A 20,979-nucleotide genomic window follows, 5' to 3' on the forward strand; every position below is an offset into this window, starting at 1 on the left:
GCAATGATAGTATTATTCATTTCCCTCCTATTTTATGGATGAAAAAAATGAATATCAGAGTGATTAAATCATTTACCCAAAGATGAGTTGCAAAGAATGGGAAAAGCTGGGATCCAAATCTTTTGACTCTGAGTCTGATTTTTTACCACTCCACCACACTACAGTCAGTCAAAGTTAAATAAAAACAAAATCTAAGCCCCAAAGGAAAACCACTTCAGAGTCTTTATACACCTTTTAGAGCCAGAGGGCATCACAACCCTTGAAAGCCAGTGCCTCCTTAACAAAAGGTGTCCTTCCTACAAATCTTCCCAGAACCATTAATGAATGGGGAAGATCTTATTTAGTGACATTATTCAATCAGAGACACTTGATAATACTAAAACAAAAAAATGCATTATCAATACAACATCCTAACTCTGTCATTTACTCTCTGTGTGATACATTGAAAGTTTTTACCTTTCTGTGTCTCAGTTTCCTCATCTATGAAAAAATAAAGGAAGTAGACTAGACTACAGATTCCCTTTTAGCTTCAAATCTAGGATTTTATGATGTCTCTCAATAGGGATTTTATGACAAATCATTTTTAAAAGTGTTTTTCTATTTTATTTTATAATGCAGTTATGGCAAATATGACTCTTCATTATATAATGAATCTATAAATGCATAAAGAAAAATATAACTTCTTTCAGAGGAAGAATTATTGATGTCCCTTAAGATGGAAACATGAATACTGAGCCTTATGTGACTGTTAATGAGCCCATGTTTCCTAGGAAGAGAACATTACTAGAAACCCTGCATGTTAAATAGCAGACATGAAAGGGTCCTTAGTATTAATGCAATCATATATCCTTATTTTTTTATAATTTCAAAAACTAAGTGCCAGTGTTGTCTTAAGTACCAGAGGATGTCACATCTAGTTTCCTAGAAAATTGTCTATCTGGTTATAAGATTTAAATCAAAAGGGGCCTTGCTATTAATACATGTAAGAGAAAGTATATTAGTAGAAAGAAAGCTGGCGTGAATTCAGGAGAGACTCTAACCCCTGGGATTTAGGAGCTATGATAATGTGATCAAGTCATATATAGTTGGAGCCTGTTTTTTTTTTCCACCTTTACAAATAGTCTATTATGAATATCGAATGATAGAGTGTACTTAAAATCAGTATATTTGTAAAGACATTATCAAGGTCAACCATCATAATTTAATATAACCCTCATTTTATAAATGAGAAACCTAAGATCCAGAGAGCATCTCTCTCCATGCTCTTTCCACTACATTATGTCATATCTTTCAGGGGAACAGTTAAAATATCCCTACAGATCATGCTTTAGAAGCATAAGAGAAAGAGATGGGGAAGAAAGCACTTTAAAATATGCTGAAATATCTTTCTAACATTTTTAATGAGAGAAAACCAAGCTATAATTCCTTCCTTGTTAAAAGTCTAAACTTAATGAGGGAAATATAAAATATGTATAAAATCAATTAAGCTAGAATCATATTAATACAAAGAAAGCCCTGAAAGTAGTACTGAATAAACTAGTCATTTCTGTGTTTAAAGTGTGATCACAGCTTGATTTCCAACAAATTACTTTGGAAATATCAGCAATTATCAATTAGTTAGGAAATACTGAATTGGAGTTTTTTGTAGTCCAATTCATCCTGTTCTGTATAACATATAAAACATATAAAAATATTTCTTATGATGATATTATCATCTAGGTTTGCCTCACCTCTACATTTCATAGAATCACATAAGTATACAATTTCAGAGCTGGAAGGGATCTCAGTGACTATTGCAAACCATACCTAATAAAATTTCTTTGTTACAACAAATTTCATCCCCTGATTTAAGGCCTACGATGTGCGTGTGTGTGTGTGTGTGTGTGTGAGTGAGAGAGACAGAGCGAGAGAGAGAGAGAAAGAGACAGACAGAGAGAGACAGAGAGATAGAGACAGAGAGAGACAGAGAGACAGAGAGTTAACTACCTTCTGAGACATCCCATCATCTTATTCTACTTTGAAATACCTGTAATTGTTAAGAAGGCTCTCTCTCTCTCTCTCTCTTTCTTTCTCTCCATCTCTCTCTGTCTCGATCTCTGTCCCTTCCTCCCTCCCCTCTCTCCCTTCCCACCCCTCTCTCTCTGTCTCTCTCTCACAGACACAGACACACACACAGACACACAGACACACACACACAGACACACACACTATAGGTTCTTCTTTCTGTGGCCAAAACTTTTTTTTTTGCTATGACAGCTTTTCAGATACTAAGGAGAGCTATTATATTCCCCTTGAGTTTTCCCTTCTCCAGATTACATAACCCCAATTTATTCAATATTTTCATTTCCCATAGGCATCATTCCAGTTGCCTTCCTCTACACATGTACAAACTTATCAATATTATTTCTAAAACATGATGCTAAGAACTGAACACAGTATTCCAGATATGTCCTAAATACAGCAGAGTACAGAAAGATTAATATTTCTTCATTATAAAAAGTTATGCTTTTATTCATGCAGTACAAGATTACATTCACTATTTTGGCTTCCACATCATACTGCTGACTTGTATATATTGAGCTTGCTGTCCACTAAAACCACTACATCTTGTTTTTCAGATTAAATGCAGTCCTTTCAATACGTAGGATATTGATTTTATGAATGTAATATAAGTTTTTAAATTTATCCCTGCTAAATTTCAACCTATTTGATTAGGTCCAATTTTCTGGCCTTGTCAAGATCTTTTTTGTATCCTGACTCTATAACCTTGCATATAAGCTGTTCCTCCTAGCTTTGTATTTTCTGACAACTTGATAAGGAAGCTATCATGCTATAAAATTTTCTCACTTAGAAAAAAAATAACTAAAAAGTATACTGTGCTACCCTGTTTTTTTTTTGTTTTTTTGTTTTTTTTTTAATGAAAGCTATTATAAGAAAGCCCCAAAGAAGATAACCTAAGGCTCAAAAAACACTTATCCTAAAATAAAGCTCTGTGATGTCACCACCATTCTTTTAAAGACATTGAAGTTTGAGGAAAACAGCATTTTACATTTTGTAGGAGATTGCCAGTTGTTGAAATGAAAGAATGAATAAATGAAATCCTAAAGGAGCTTTTAATTTCCTCTTTCAATAAAGTGTCCCCCCCCCCCTCGAGGTTCCTTCAGTGCAAGATTTATAATCATTATTCAATCCATACATTTCTTAGATCTCTTTTTCATTCAAAAAGTGATTCATTTATCCAACAAGTCTTTGTATTTTGCTTAGTTTTATTAAACAGTATTTTGTGTATTAGAAAGAGCATTGGAGAGTTATATATAAGAACATCTAAAAGTGACAAATATATAATGTTTAGATGACTTGACACAATAAATAGTACCCATGAAACACACCATTTGCAAATGTTATGTCCATAAATATTATGTCATATGTACTATCACATATATGGTCAGGACCATAGTGTTATCACTATGTTATAAAATATCTATGTATATGTGTGTATAAATACATGCTTGCATGTATTTATGGAATTAAATGTACATTTATGCATACATGTATATTTGTTAAAGAAATATATGTTTCTAAAGTACGTGTATACACAAATATATCAAATCAATAATATCAAAATTTTTGTCTAATCAATTTTTAAGGTAATTACTTTCTTTTCTGAAGTTAGCCAAGAAGTTTATCTTAACCTTCGGTTTCTCTTATTCCTTTTAGCACTATGATAAATAAAGGCAAGGCATGCACTCATAAATTAAGTTTTGGGGAAAAAAGTATACAAGCAAATATTTGAATCTGCTTGAGTAACGGGTTGTTGGTTTTTTTCTTTTCAAAAGATAATTGAATTAGAGCAAAGTTGTATTTGCCACTTAAATCCCTGGTTGTTTAAAAGAAATAATAAGCTAAAGATGACAAAAGATAGGAAGAGTCAGTGGTAAAGAACCTATGAAAAGACAGGAAAACTAATACAATGTTGGTGGATCTGTGAATTGATCCAATCATTTTGGAAAGCAATTCAGAACTATAGTAAGAAAATGAAGAATTTGACTATAACTCTTTGCTGAGAGAGCTAACATTGCTAGACAGTAAGGAAGAAAAAATGGAAAGGACCAATATGCTACAAAACATCTATAATAGTATTTTTTTCTTAATTTGTTTTTAGTAACAAAGGACTACAAACAAAGTCAATGCCCATTAATTGTGAAATGGTCAAAAAATTGTATACATGAATATAATTTTTTCTAAAAGGAACAATGAATTTATAAAAAGAAGGCATGTGGCAAAATTATTTAAAATAATGCGAAGAAAGAAACATACACAATGACTAAAGCAATATAGTGGAAAGAATAAGTATAACTAAACCAACATTCAATGATGTGAAATTCTGACTAAGTTTGACCCCAAAGAAGAGACAGAAGAGATTGCCTCTGCCGAGGTGATAACTACGAACTGTGGTTGTGGAACACTATTTATTATTAAATGTGATCGACAAGTTAATTAACTTTGCTTAATTGCTTTGATTTTTTTCTACTTTCTATATGAAATAGGTCTCTGGGTGGGGACAGAAGAAGAGATATTTCAAGAAATTAAAATGATACAAAAGCAAAAATAGCAATAAAAATAGAAAAAATACAGAAAGGAAATAATAATCTGACTGAGTTCTGGTTTATTTCCTGTTATACACATTTTGCTGTTTGTATATATACAGCCTCAGGTCTGTCTCTTTAACACAGTTCTGCCTATATAGATATCATATAGTATTCCCTATTTGTCAGATCCAATTTATGAACTGGAATTGCAGGCCCAGCATGCAGGTGAGAGAAGAACTAGGTAAGGTTTAATCTGTATAACACCATAGTAGTACAATTCAATTCTACTCAACAAGTGTTTATTGACTGAAGAGCATAGCACTGATCTTTATGGGGATATAGAAATATATGACATGGGGTCTACTTTCAAGAAACTTATAATCTTCTTGGGGAAATAAGCCATACATACATAAAACAATTAGAGGTAAATATAAGAAAGCAAATACTAACTTGAATATAGCCAAATGTTCCCATGCAAGGTACAGTTTTATTTTATTCATTTTAATAAGGTACCTTTGGAGCAGTTAAGTGGCAAAGTGGATAGAGTACCAGACCTGGAGTCAGAAAAACTCATCTTTCTGAGTTCAAATCTGGCCTAATATACTTACTAAGTGTGTGACCCTGGGCAAGTCACTTAATCCTGTTTGCTTCAGTTTCCTCATTTGTAAAATGAGCTAGAGAAGGAAGAGGCAAAGCAAAGCATTCTAGTATCTGCTAAGAAAACACTAAATGGGGTCACAAAGAGTAAGACATGAATTAAAGAAGTGGCTGAGTAACCAGAAAAACAAGATACTGTTTTTTCTTGCTTTAAGGAACTTATGATCTAATAGGAAAAATATATCCTGTCATATAGTCAGTACCTAATCATGCTAATTCTATCTCTCTCTACCTATTCCTCATGATGATTAAGTGGCTTTCTCTCTCTATCCTCTTCTCTAATTACTGAATTCTTTCTAGAACCTCTGTTTTGAGGAAGGACCCAGACCCACCATCCTTCAGTCCCTGGATTTCTTCACCATTACTCTAAGTGAGAACCCTCCCCCACTTCTTTTTTATGTCTTATCTTTTCCTCTATGAAAATATAAGCTACTTGGTGGCAAAAATTGTCTTTCTCTTTGCTTCCCTAGCATTTAGCACAGTACCTGTCACAGAAGTCCTTAATAAATGCTTGTTGACTTGGTTTGTTGACTATTTGCCCATATAAGTATGATAAAGGAGAACCATTTCCTACGTCTTGAACACAGTCTTTCCTCCTCTAGCAGAATTCTTGTTTTCCTTAAAGACTCATCTCCCTTATCAAATTACCTTGTTCCATTTGAATTTGCATACATTTTGCATCCCTTACTACTACTGGTATTTAACCAGACTCCAGAGAGGCAGGAACTATTTTTTTTGTTTTGTTTTGTATCTCCTTCACCTAACATAGTTTCCTTCACGTTGAAGTTGCTCAATAAATGTTTACTGAATTTGTCAAAAGAAATAAAGCAGAGATCATATTCATGTAGGAAGAAATATCAAGGACTGGAAACATGAAAGCATAGTAAGAATATTAGGTAGAAAGTACGTAAGCATTTAAGCTATGACCATATTTCAACAATTAATTCACTAGAGAATCAAATCAATAAAAAATAGCTGATATATGTAATACATATAAATTTAGCACAAGCCCAGAAGTGCTTGATTTTTTCAAATACAATTGTGTAGATACTCTGTAGATAACTGCACTAAGCTTATTCATGATTTTTTTGTTTCATTTCTTCACGCAACAAAGATAAGAAAATAAATCAGACATTTTAATAGAACTTCCATCCAATTTATGGTATTTTACAGGTATTTAAGTTGTACCAAAAAAAGGTTATATTAGGTTACTCATCTCACCTTTTTTTTTACAATTATTGTTCATACTAGCTTTAAGGGTTCAAGAAGGAAATAATTAGCCAGCTCAAACTATTTATGTTAAAGGGGAGAAAAGGTGAATTATAATGTGGTATTGCTTACAGATACATATTTTCTAAGTTTGTTTCACTATTTCTATTCTTAAAATTAACCAGTGGACTCCACTTATATTTATATTAGCAAGTTGTTTTCCTAATATTATTAGTATTTTAAAATCCAATCATTCCATGAGGAGCAATCAATAGTACTACACAAAATCCATCATCTAATCTCAGTTGATTTATCAATTTAGCTGAAGCCGTGGAACAATGCCATCCCCACCAAAAGAAACAGCAGCACAAAAATCAATAGAATTAACCTTTTGGAGAACAGCCACCAAAGGTTTAGCAGATGAAGAACTAATCTATTTACTAAGTTTAAAATACAATTTACTCATTAAAAAGTCAGATCTTGTTTTCGTAAAACACACATATTACAATGATACATAAAAATAAATATGTAAGCAACATGTCTGCAAAGAGATTGAGAGCCTGAAATTGATTTGAATCAGTTCACCTGAAAGTTCACCTGAAAGAACCTTTATCTTAAACTGTCTTTTGAATTACTCATGCATTTTTTGTTTTGTTCTGAGAAAAAAAAAAAAAAACTTTTAATCTAGCATCCAGTCCAGGGAAAGGAGAAAAGAGATGAAAATTTGCTTGAAAGTCTTAAATAGAAGATTAATTCTCTCTACTTTATGTTCCATATTGGCAAGCTCATTTTCAGAGGTTTCATTTTTCAGTATACTTTGCTAAAAAAGTGTTTTGCTTTTTAAAAAATATGAACTTATTGTCAATTCCCGTTGACAATATATCTGGATATATACATTTCTACAGGTGATTTGTGCCAAATGAGGAACTATTTTTAGACATAATAATAACAATTTGGCATAATAAATGAAGTGGAAAAAAGTGAGATTTTAACGGACTAATTTTTTTTATTCATTTAGAAATCAAGAAATAGGCAACTACTTCTTATTCTCATATGAAACAGAAAAAAAAAACCATATACAAGGCTTTATTGGCATGCTCAGTATCCCAGCACAGACATGGTTCAGTATCGTTATCGACCAAACTTTGAAGGATTCTGGAGAATATGAAGAACCAGAAGATACTGTGATTGACTTGTATAAAACCTCATATGTGAGGGATAAGGATTTTAGGAGAGAGAATTTCTAAGCAAATGACTGTATCCTCCTTGTAGGGAATAATTTCTTGAGGTTATGGACTTTTCATGATTTGGGCAAAATATTGCTGGTCTCCCAAAAAGACTAAGAATGCCAGGGTGTTATTCAAAATAATTTTGAGTCCTTGAAATTTTCTGGGTTATTCGGATTGGCATAAGCTTGATGCAGATGTTCTAGATTCAAATGTCCAGACAGAGAAGTGGAGATGAGAATTCCCATGATCCAATGGGAGCAAAAATAGCCTAGAGGTTGTCTATGGATAGGATCTGGCAAATTGCAGTCATGCCAAATACCTTTCCTCTTGGTTTCCAGTCATAATCCCATTGTCATATATCATTTCATTTTGGTGTGCCCTAGAAAAGTATCCAAATAATTTGAAGGCAGATCTTTGCTATTAATTTAATATTAATAGGAAGATCAAAGCAATTTGTGACACTTTTAGACAAATTCTGAACAATATATAACCCTCAAATACAGAAATGATGTGCATGTTAGAAAAAAATAACTGTGATTATGTTAGTGGTTTCGAAGAATACCAATTATAGAGGTGCTATGAATACACTTCTATAGGATGAAAACTACAATCAGTGAAAATAATGATTCAGTTTAAAGCTTAAATGCCTAAATCAGGAGCAACCAGTGCAATATTACAAGGTGACGTTTCACTGGTTGCTTCAGTGTGGAAGACACTGAGAGAAAAGGAAAAACAAGAAAAAAGACTGTAACATAATAGGAATGTAGAGAATTTTCACTTCTGATTATTAAAATTTTAGAATTTAGTTATATTTTCAAAATGTAACATTTTTCATTGCAAAAGTCTAAACTTTTAATATAGAAAATTCAAGAACCTGCCAAGTTATCAAAGACAGTGAGTAAAATCAATGTGGTATTTTACCTTAAAATCTTTATGACTTTTAAAGGAGGAAAATATGGTATGGAAAAAATATAAGCACATTTTAAGACAAATTTCCTCCTCATCTATCTCTTCAACTGGCTAGCTCCCTTCAAAGGGAATAAAATGGAACGAAATGGCACGATGGATGCACTAATTGCATATAAATTACATCAAAATTTATTACATTATAAATGAAAGTGATAATATAAACTATGACTCAAAAATTCTAAAGCCTATAAACAAAGTATTTTCCTCAATAAATTGTGAAAATCTTCACAGAATTATGAAAAAGTAATTTTAGACAAGCCAGGTTTTTAGTGAATATTTAGAATTACATGTTGTATGTGTGTATGTATATATATATGTGTGTGTGTGTATTTTGCATGTGTCTATAACAGCCTCTGAAATTTATTTTAAAACTGATATTTAGAAATCTTTTTTTAATCATCTTATCTAATCCTTACTACAAATGAACCAGGAATAAGTAAACAACAGGCCAAATCTATCACGTGTTTACTAAAACTGCTGCTGAGTAAAGCTTACTAAGTAATTACTAGAATTGATGGGACATGACATTTGGTGTGAATAAGGTCAATTGCTTGGAAAATGCACAGAGAATGAAATATGCCAGGCCAAGTAAATCATAAAGAATGAATAAGTTTTTCTAAGACTTCTTGTTATTGGGGGGAAATCTTTGAAACCGCAGGTTTCTTGAAATCTTTGAGAGAATTTGACATAATCTAAAACTTCAATCCAAAGTCATTGATGCTCCAAGTTTTTAAATTCATAAACCAAAAAGTTGTTTTACAAGATAGAGAATCAAAAACCTAGCATGATACCTTTCTGCTTTCATCTTAAATGGTAGAAAAGAAACAAGTCAAACATGGAGACTTAGGTCAAACTTGAAGATAACTAGGTATTAAAATCAGGATATATGCAGGTAAAAAAATGTACTTCAAAGTAGAATCCATACCTTGTTTTTCTCTAGCAGCTCATTTTGTGATGTCTTCAAATCAGAAACTTGAGAGGTTGCAGCTAATGGATTTTTTTTATCCAAAAGCTCTTCCATTTCTTTCACCTGGGCCTTTAACCTTCTATTGTCTCTTTCCAGTCCTTGTTTCTCTGTTTCAAGTATTTCCCTCTTGCCCCACTCAGAGGTGTTCTCAGCCTGTAGTCTTTCCAACTGAAAACATACAATACAAAAAAACAGCATGGGATACATGTAATGCCAAACTACTAGAGGATTCAAACAATAACACATGCTGAGAAGGTTTGATGGCAAATTCAGAGAAGTAATTGCTACATTTGTTTTTTAAAGAGATATGTGTCCTTGAGAACTTAGAGAAGAAATACATTTGTCTGAAACTGTCGTGTTTGAGAAGCTAACAAAAACACTAAGCTCTAAGGCTAAACGTGTTCATGCGTAACCTGGATCACAATATATCTCATCTAGTCATTTTGCCAATCTTTATAATTAATAATAATAACAACACAAACTAATTTATTCCCTCTGACTGAACTCAAAGTTGACCTTTAAATAGAAACTGTAAGTAATCCTACCCATTCAAGCAGAGATAATCAAGGGAGTAATTTGATGATTAGAGGATATTTCTGTAATCTATATCTAGGTAACCTTGACTTAGCACATGGGCTTTGTGCCAAAAGTCCATTTAAAAGTCTATTCTTTGGAACTCATCATTATTTTTTTCCTGTAAAAGCATTATGATATATGATAATTAGTTTCCTAGCGTAGCCTATCAAAGGTATTATAAGGTATTGCAGCTCATGAGTTTACTAAAGTAACAACACTTTCAAGTTTGAAAACACCTTACATCTGTTACCTGATGTTATCCTCACAACCACTCTGTGAGGTATTGCTCTCATTGTGCTCATTTACAAACATGGAAATTGGGGCAGACAGATGACTGTTGATTAAGAGACTAAGCAGGCAAATTCACTTACATTTCTAACTCCAAGTTCAGAACTCTAACCAACATACTACCTACTTTCTTTTGAACAATGAGATCATTTGAACCCTTCTGATCAATGAGGTTAGCTGTGTGGGAGCAGGGAAAAAAAATAGGAAAGCTGGTATTCAAGGATCCACAGAATATACTAGTCATTGTCATTCCCTGGGGAAATATTACAAGAAGGCTCCAGAACAGGGGTTCTTATCCTGTGAACTTCCCTAAACTTGTTTGTTCTTTTTAATATTTTAATAACTATTTCAATAAATGTGATTTCCTTTGCAATCCTATATATATTATTTTACATATTTATAAACATTATCATGAGAAAAGAGTCCACAGTTTTCAGCAGACTTCTAAGGAGCCCTTGACACCAAAAACAAACAAAAAACCAGTTAAAAATTCTTGCCCTAGAATGTGAAGCAAAAATGAAGATAGATGCTAGATTGAACCCAGACCACTAGTGACTTTTCCAAAGATGTGAACATAGGACTCCAGCAGTAGAGACCAAAAATTGTAGGAGATGTTTCTACCAACAGTGAATATTTGAACATATAACATGTACATAATATGTTAAAGCCAGTAAAATGTTAACATGAAGTTTAAAACATGCACAGGCCTTATTAAGTGCCCTACCTCTACAATCAGCAAAGACCTGGCAAGGTCATCTGTCTGACTGATGTTTTCAAAGGATCTATCATATCCTGTAATAGGCTCCTGAATTCTTAGTATTTCTGGGCCTTTCCACCTACCCTACAAGTGAAATTTGTTTTATATGTTATTCTACCCCAATTAAAGTATGAACTTCTTGACAGCAAAAATTCTCATGACATTCCTATTTTTATCCCTATCATAGAGACTAAATAAAAGGTTTTTTTCATTCATTAGTTAACAATGTATCTTGATTTCATGGATGTGTAGGTTATGTTCAAGGAAGACGAATGCCTCCAGTGAGAGGGCTGCTGAGCCCTTTTCCGGGCTGCTTTCCAACTTGAGTGTCCACCTAACTCATCTTTTGTGTTCCATCTAACTCACAACTGTGACTCCAAGAAGCTGTAGCATCTGCAGCAGCCACACCCCATAACCATTTTGGCAGACAGGGCAGGTTGAAGGTAACCAAGGAGTCTGCACTCCATTGGTGATTTGGGGTTGTCTGCCCCAAGCATGAGAAGACTTTACCCAGTGTAATGGGAGGATGAGAACAATTTGTTCCAATGGTCATGGAGACAGTTGAAGCAAGTGCTATGGAGTGCTTTGAGCTTGGTTTGACATCAAAGACACCAAGGTCATCTACTGCATTTCAAGCCATCAGCAGTCTTCTTGACTCTGTCCTGCCGCTGGACTATACAGACTTTGGAGGAGAGATTGAGCCAATGACTTTCTACATCTCTGCCTCACTTAAATACAGTTTGCATATGAATCAAAAGACAATGTTCATGCCATTTTACCATTTTTACCTATCTCAAAGACCTGTGGTGACAGGCAAGTGATGTTGCAGCAGGTGCAGATATGCTCAGAGCTTTAGTCACAACCCTTCACACAGGGAACCCAGGCCATAGGGTCAACTTCTCACTAGCAGCAACTACAGGAGAAAGGCCAGGAGTGGAACAGAGGCATGCACACAATGTTTATAGATCTGACCAAGGACTTTGATACTGTCAATCATGAGAGTTTATGGAAAAATTATATCAAAAAGAAGTTCATCAACATCGTATATAAATTTCACAACAGCATACTTGCCCAGGTCTAGATAATGAACAATACTTTTGTGCTTTTCCAGGCATCAATAGAATGAAATGAGTTTATGTGTTTTCTCTCACACTCTGACACTCTCAGCCATCCTATCAAACACCTTCAATAAGGATGAACAAATCATCTGTAGTAGTATGCACCTTAACACATACAGGATGTCCTGCTAACACAAGTTCTTAGATCAGCTTTTCTAAAAGGAAAGCAACTTTTGAGGGGTCAACAATCTAATTACATTCACCAACAGAGAAAATACAAGCAGAGAAATAAAGATCAACAGACAGGGCTTTTAACTGTCTGACCATAAGCAACACATAAATCACAGATCAACAGGCAGATCCAACTGTCTGACCATTACATACATACATAGTTATCAGGGAGAAGCACCAACATCTGGGTTTTCAAAGCCAGAGCTGGGGCTTCTTAATGACAACCCAGAGTCTCATCTAGCATATGAAAATTCTTCCAAAGAGTAAGCCCCCAAAGCAAAACCTCACATCAGAGAATATATAAACTAGGGCATCATGACCCTCCTGACCAAGTTCCTCCTTGAAATTAACAAAAGTTTCCCTTAATGGGCTTCAGGTGAGTACTATTAATCTCTGGGAAGATCTTTAACTCTCATTAACATAATTAACATTACAGTATCAAAGCCAGCCACTGCACTGATGCTACATTCTTCAACTTTAAAAGGCTACAAGCCAAGACCAAAGTACAGAGAGTGCTGCTGCATGATTTTCTGATTGCAGATGTAGCCTCTGGAGCTCGGATCCAAAAATTTTGAATTGATTCTCTGTTCATGTGCTAATTTTGACCTAACAATTAGTAGCAACAAAACACAGGTTCTCTATCAGCCAGCACCACATCACCCATACATAGAACCATTGGTTTTAAAAAATAAATAAGGTTTGAATGCTATGGGTAAGTTCACTTACTCTGACAGTGTACTTTCCAGGGATGTACACATTGACAATGAGATTGATGCATGCATTGCCAGAGGTAGCTCAGTGTTGGGGAGGCTCAATAGGAAAGTATGGGAGAGAAGAGGTATTAGACTGATTACCAAACTGAAGGTCTACTTAGCCATTGTACTGACCTCATTATTGTATTCCTATGAAACCTGGACAGTATACCAACACCATCCCAGGAAACTAAATCGTTTCCATTTTAATTGTCTTCTGAAGATTCTGAAGATCTTGGATCATTATCCTTACCCTTATCCTGGTAGGATAAGATACCAGACACTGAGTTCCTTTCTTTAACTAAACTGCCAAGCATTCAAACTCTCCTGCAGAGAGCATAACTCCACTGGGCTGCCACATTTTTCAAATACCAAACCTACACTTGCCAAAATGAATGTTTTATAGAGAACTCACACAGTGCAAGCACTCATGTGGTGGTCAGGAAAAGTGATACATGGACACTCAAAATTTCTCTTAAGAACTTTAGAATTGAATTTGTGAGATGGGAGATACTGGCACAGGACTGTCCAGCATGGTGTCCCATCATCAAAGAAGGTGTTGCGCTTTATAAGCAAAGCAGAATTGTAGCAGCTCAAAAGAAATTGGAGATGTGCAAATTTAGAGAATCCACCCCAAATGTTCATGCAGACTATTTGTACCTGACCTGTGGTAGAGTATTTAAAACTTATATTTGTGTGATCATCCAGAGTTGGATACACTGTAACTTGACTAGAAAATAGTGATGTCATTTTGGTCTAATTCAAAAACAAAGGAAAAAAACCAAACTAGACTTCAGATTAGATAAGATCTTTCACATCCTTAAGAGTAAAATGGAGAAATGTAGTTTGATTGGTATGCAATCTAAAACAGCATTCAATGAGATCAATTTGAACTTAAAGTAAGGTCTCTAATATGTCCCAGGAATTTGGACTTGGCCCTGTCTTATGTACTACAAACTAATAGCATTTAGAACTGGATCAGGTCTTAGAGATCTAATTCAAGTTCCTTATTTTATAGATGGTGAACTGAAACTCATAGAAGTTAATTGATTTCCCAAGGTCAGGAGGTTTAATTTAAATTTCATTTAAATCCAGCTCCTTCAAATTCATAACTAGTCATCCTTTCACAATGCTACATTTGATCAATGACATATTGAAATATTAATGGCAGGTTTACAAAATTTGTAGAGAATACAAGCTGGGGAGGATCAATATTCAAAAATAGGAATTGTTGGAGGTGGAGCCAAGATGACAGAGTAAAGATGGTGACTCACCTGAGTGCTTCCCCAAGTCCCTCCAAATATCTTTTAAAAATGACTTTAAACAACTTGTAGAGCAGCCTGGTAAGCCCCCACTCCTGGGAGCTCACTATATTGGTACCAGACTTCAGATGTGCGTACCCAGTCCACTTTAGCCCTACTGTATCTTGAAACTTCCAGGCTCAGGTAATCTATTAGACTCAGTGTTCTCTAGGAGTAGAGACTATAGTTGTGTACCACCATACCTCGTGAAAATGGAGATTCCAAGGTGCAGAGGTAAGAAGAGAGTTCATTCCAGATGTGATGTACTCTCTAAGATACTACTTCATTAAAAATAATCAGACTAGTATTAAAAGGAGTTGAAATAGTACCTTCAATAAAGAAAAATTATATCAACAACCAAAGGATGTGATATTTTGTCACTATTATAAATAAATATGTTAATATCTAAAGAAAATTAGATAAAAACTTTAATTAAAAGCACTTAGATATGTGTATGAAATAATAGCTTTCTAATGAGATTTAAGCTGTTTAGAACAGAAAAAAATGAACTGTAGCATAAATATAAGTGACTCAAGTTACCTGGAAAAAATATAGAATGATAATACACTTTTATGTACAGTTTTATGTTCTAAAGGATCAGAGAAAGAACTTTTACTTATTCCAAGGTGGAAAACTATAACTATGAAGAAACAGTTCAAGGACACAAAGTGTGTTGGACCACATCAAAGACTTTAGAGCTTCAGGAGAGTATGTTCACTAAACTTATTTTCATAGTTCTATGAATAAAAGATAAAACCGAACAGAATGAAAATCATATCACATATGATGACTGAAATATGATTTTACATAAGTATTGATTTCATTGAGGAAATTTGAGGAGGCTTTTCATTGAAAGGTGAGTCATTGAGAAGCAAAGCCAATGGTTTTGATTTAAGTCACTGAAAAATACAGGAAAGGTAGAAAGCTAAAGAGTGACAGAAAAGAAGGAAATGGCATGGAATTTAAAAGGCTGTTTGTATGAACTATCTAAAGCAGGTCTGCACAAACTGCAGCCAGTCAAAGGATTCCTTTTACTTAAAAGGATATTTTCCTCGACATTTTTCATGGGCCACCTGAAATCCTTTAGTTGGCTGCAAACTGCCCAAAGTCTGTCGGCAGCCTACCGGCTGCAGGTTATGCAGGCACCCTGGTCTAAAGAGACCAAGAACAAGAAGAATCAGCTGACACGAAGACTTTGGCTTTTATTTCTTGAACAACTGAATGAAGATGATAGTTGATCTACTGCCTTTCAGTAACACCTAATGCTTTAGGGAAGTGAAACTTATAAGTATATATTGTCCCTTTCTGCTCCCATCTCTTCTGAGAAAACAGAAAAGGGAAAGGCAAATACTGCAAATGTCTTTAAATATAAGAAAAGTTGGCTGAATGGATTTAGTTAGTTATTAAACCCAAGATGTGTACTGGCAGTTCTATTCTTATTTGACAACACAGCACCTGAAAGACTGAATAACTGAGTAGGATGGTTTATATAACACAGAAAGAGCCAATTTCATGAACTTTACAGCTCTTCTTCTTAAAGAGAGCTACTATGCACATTAAGATCTATCATTTTCTAAATGCCCTTTTAATGGTGATTAAAATTGAAGAAGTATATAAATGCTACATTCAAATAAAAAAGAAAAGATTTATCCATCTGAAGAGTGGTAAGGATCAACAAGCAAGCAATCAACAGAGATGACATTGCATGTGACATAGATGTTTCTAAATGAACCAATATTATCAAAGACAAAGGTCTAGAGATGAGAGTAACCCAAGCACTTAATTTTTTCTTTTTCAAGTGTTTCTCTCCCAGGTTGGCAGATATTACAAGCATTGGCAGAAGTTTGTGCCCCAGCTTTATATTAGTATTGCATCACATTTTATTATTCATGCATTTGATGTAATGTATTTATGGTGTTACAGTGATTTATTTTGCATTATGTAAAGTAAATGGCTATTTTAAGGTCTAAAAGTCTCAATGTTATAATAGTTGGTTTGTATAAATGTAACCCTTGGTGTGTGGGTTTTCTACTGCCACTGAAGTCTGGTATGGTGTGTTAGATTTTAAATAGCTTAATAGGTAAAAACAAAGATAATGATGGGAACTTGAGCTAGAGACATGAGAAAAAGAAATGTGTTTCCCACTTACATGGTTACCACCAGGGTTCTGAAAGAATTTGAATATAACTGTATGGAATTATTCTCTCTCTAAAAGCCTATATTGGGGTGCATGAGAGCAGGTTGTAAGGAGAAAGTAGATGACCACATGCCTTGTGTGACAGCAACACTTTAAGGGATCTATATCAAATGGAAACCCTAGTTACCCCATATATTATGCTATATTTATGGAGTCAGTGACTATTCCACACTTGTATTACACAGACATAAAAAGGATAGTCTGTGCAATGATGAAAGATGGGATATCATTTAGCAATAACAGCAAAAAGTCTATTGGGCTGAGTGTATAAAGTATTTTAAGAATTCTGTATATGTATATGTATATTCATGTTGGAAAAGACTTCAAATGCCAAACACTTTGCATTCAGTTCTGGAGAAGACTAGAAGATATTAAGCAGGAAAGTGGCGTTGTCAGAGCTGTACTTTAGAAATACCATGGCTGTGATGTGTAGGATAATCTAGATAGAAACTTGAGCCAGGAACTCAAGGTATTGGAATCTTCAGCACTTAGAGCAGTAGCTAACACACTCTATGAGATATTCAAGAGGAATGGCATCTTTAGTGTGAGGGCTTGCTGTGTCCTTTTCAGGGGCATTCATCCATCTTTGACGTACACCTGACTCTCCCAACTCTTACCTGAGGCTGCAAGAAGATAAAGAACGTTTAGCAGCCACACTCTGGTAAACCCTCTTGGTAAATGGGATTAGACTAGGTTGAGGGTAAGCAACAGGCCTCAAACCTTTCGTTTAGTGGGGCGATGTCTACCCCAAACATGTGAAGATTTTCCCCAGTGGAATGGGAGGATAAGAACAATTAATTCCAATGACCATGAAAATAACTGAAGCAGGTGTTATAGAGCATTTAATAGAGTTTGGTCAGGCATCAAAGACATCAACATTATTCACAACATCCTGGGCCATTACTAGTTATCCTGGCTTTTGTCCTGCCACTGGAATTAGATGACTCAAGAAGAGAGAGTGAGGCTGAACATGTTATGCAATTTTGAATCACTTACATCCAATTCACATACAAGTCAAAATATTACCTGTGATGCCATTGGTCCTCTTTGAAAATGAAGGACAAACAAAAAAAAAAACAATGAATCACTTAAAAAATGTTCATTGGACTGAAGTGATTTGACTACAAGCTATATGTCTGTAACAGCAGACATCAAAGATTAATGTACTCATAGCCTATACTAAGGGCAAGATGGTACACAAAGAAAGGGAGGTAATAATCCTTGTGCATTCAGAACTCCTCAGATGACACATTGTTCAGTTCATGATGTTGCAATTTTTTTTTTATTTTAGACTCAAACATCAAAACTCAAATAGAGAATAGAGAGCAGAAAAAGAAATATATCAAAACCTTAAATATTGAAACTTAAATACAAACAAAACGGAAAAAAAGCATGTAGTGCACAGTAGAACATGAGAGGATTCAAAATATATAGCAATAAATTTTCATTTTAAGAAAGCCTGTATGATAAATACTACTTGTGATGAGAGCTATCCATTTTTGCTTTCTTTTAAGTTTTCTTTTGTTCTCTGCTGTACACTTTTTACTTTGTTCTTTTCCCTCCATCTTCCCCAAGAAGGTCACAATTAAAAGAGAGAGAGAGAGAGAGAGAGACAGAGAGAGAGAGAGAGAGAGAGAGAGAGAGAGAGAGAGAGATACATACATATTTACATATGTACATAGAACATATATAGACATATACTTGCCCTGAAAAATTCTCAACCTGATCTTTTTTTATGTGTGTGCATAACTTTTATATCCTATCCCTCCTGACTCCTCTAGTTAATTTCTAACTACCACCTTGCCTTCCTATGACTTAGAATTCCCCGCCTCCAACAATCCCTCCCATATCCTTCCATTTCCAAAAATCTAAACAGTCTTCTATACCCACTTTTAACTTATTCCCTCACCCTCCCTCTAGAGATCCCCCCTTATCCTCTCCCCCACCCTATCTCTTTACTCTTTTATTTCTTATAAATGTGGAAGACTTTTATACTCTTCTAGATATATACGTATTGCTCCCTTTTGAACCCATTCTAGATGCAAGTGGTTCACCAGAACTACCAGTCTTTCTCCTCCATCTAATTCCTCTGTGTTGCTTCTTCCTCTCACACCTCATTTATATGAGACAATTTCTCTTTTTTATACTGTTTCTAGGTAGTTTTAAAATTTAAAGTAATATTATACTCAGGTCTAACCCAATCTTTCTTTCAAATTACCCAGTTGCTAATGATAATCTTACACATGTTTTACATTTTACATACATAAAAGGTAAATGGTCTGTCCTTATTGAATTCATGTAATCAGTTTTGGTATGTCCACCATCTTCCTAGAATCCTCTCCATGACATTGCACTTTAAAACGGATCTTTACAAAGTGGAACTCATGCAAGGAAGGGAACAAGAAGTGTTCTTAAATACCATGCCAAATGAGAAGTGATGGATGGAAATTGGGATGCTTAGCTTGGGGGATAAAAGGATATTTACGCTTGGAGGAATGAAAAATCTCTTTAAATAAATCAAGAGCTATAATGCGGAAGATAGATCAGAATTATTCTGTGTAACTCTGGATAGAAGAACTTAAACCAGGTGTTAGAAGTTACAGGGATTCAGATTTTGATTCAAGATAAGGAAAAACTTTTTAATCATTTTCATTTTCCCCAACCTAATGAGTTACTTTTTAAAAATTATTTCATTTCACATTTTAAGTTCCTGTCTGTCTCCTTCCCAACCTTCTGATCCTGAACTTAAAGACGGACTCCATTTGATACACACATATATAATTATTTTATATATGTATACATATGTCATATGTAGTTATATGTTTATATATACATGTATATACAGATACATGTAGACATACATACACATACCATATACATAAACATCAACCTTCCTCCCCCATCTAACTTGTGTGTGTATTTGTGTGTGTGTGTGTATGTGTATGTGTATGTGTGTGTATGTCACTCAGAGAAATTAGATGGGGGAGAAAGCCTGGTAGTTCTGGTAACCTACTTTCATCTGGAATGTGTTCAAAAGGGAACAATACTTTGTTTTGTTCATATATTTTTAATAGAATGGGAAGATCTTTCCCATCCAATAATAGGCCAATGTGACCTGCTTAAGTCACATGGAAGTCTAAGTTACATGAGTTTGAGTCACATGAAGCCTGTGGTGGAAGGCGTTTGCTGAACAGGTGGAGCAGGAAGGGTGGAACAGGAAGAGGCAGAGCTGGGGTGGAGCTGAGAGAAAGTTGATTAGGCCAGTCAGATCTGGCAAGGATAGAGAAAGCAGGCAGCTGGCTGTGAATGAGAGAAGGGCATTTTGCTTAGGGGAGCCTATTTGTAGGAAGGCCTGATAATGTGTGTAGGCATCTGGGTTAGTATGATGGATTTTTTTGTTGCTATAATGGATTTGGTTTTCACGTGTTGGGATTCAGCTTTCTGGTTTTGAATAAATGCTTTTCTTTTGCCATCTATGTGGAGATTCTGCTGTACTTTGATATATATATGCATATATATACATATATATGAATATAAAAGTCTTTTAAATTCAAAAGAAATAAAATGGTACAGGAATAGGGAAAGGGAGAGTATAACAGAGGAATCTTTAGAGGGGAGGGTGAGGCAATAGTTTAAAGGAAGCCATAAAAGTGTTTATATATGTGTATACATACATATATAATTCTAGTTATATATGATTATATGTACAGTTATATATAATCATAGTTATATATATTACTATAGTGATATATAATACATAATTATATGATAACATATTTGTATAGCTACATACAACTACATGTAACTATATGTTATATATGTATATATACACACACATACATAACCATATATATATATTTACAGTTAAATCATTGTATGTATATTTCTATTTATCATTTCTTTCTCCAGAGGTGAATAGCATCTTTCTTCATAGATCTTTTATAGTTGATTTGAGTATTTATAATATTCAAAATAACTTAGTCTTTCACAGTTATTCTTTGAACAATATTGTTGTTACTACATACAATGCTCTTTTGGTTCCACTCATTTCACTCTTCATTATTTCATGCAAATCTTTCCATGTTTTTCTAAAGCCAATGTGCTCATCTCTCTTATCACAGTAGTATTCCATTACAATCATATGGTACCACTTGTTTAGCCATTCCCCAACTGATAAGCATCCCCTTAATTTCTAGTTC

General features: G+C 34.4%; 1 protein-coding gene across 12 annotated transcripts in view; it reads right to left on the minus strand.

Annotated features, from left to right (window-relative positions):
• The window catches only part of CCDC102B (coiled-coil domain containing 102B), an 845,733-nt gene that overhangs the window by 562,807 nt on the left and 261,947 nt on the right, over positions 1 to 20,979 (minus strand). For all 12 annotated transcript variants that reach the window (XR_011966005.1, XM_072604137.1, XM_072604128.1 and 9 more), the window contains one exon: positions 9,579 to 9,788. Coding sequence is in view for 11 of the 12 variants with exons in the window: in XM_072604137.1 (XP_072460238.1) it covers positions 9,579 to 9,788 (210 nt within the window). In the remaining variant the exon portion in view is untranslated. The remainder of the gene's footprint in view (positions 1 to 9,578; positions 9,789 to 20,979) is intronic.

Source organism: Notamacropus eugenii, chromosome 4 (genome assembly GCF_028372415.1).
Source record: "Notamacropus eugenii isolate mMacEug1 chromosome 4, mMacEug1.pri_v2, whole genome shotgun sequence".
In the NCBI taxonomy this organism is placed as follows: Eukaryota; Metazoa; Chordata; class Mammalia; order Diprotodontia; family Macropodidae; genus Notamacropus; species Notamacropus eugenii.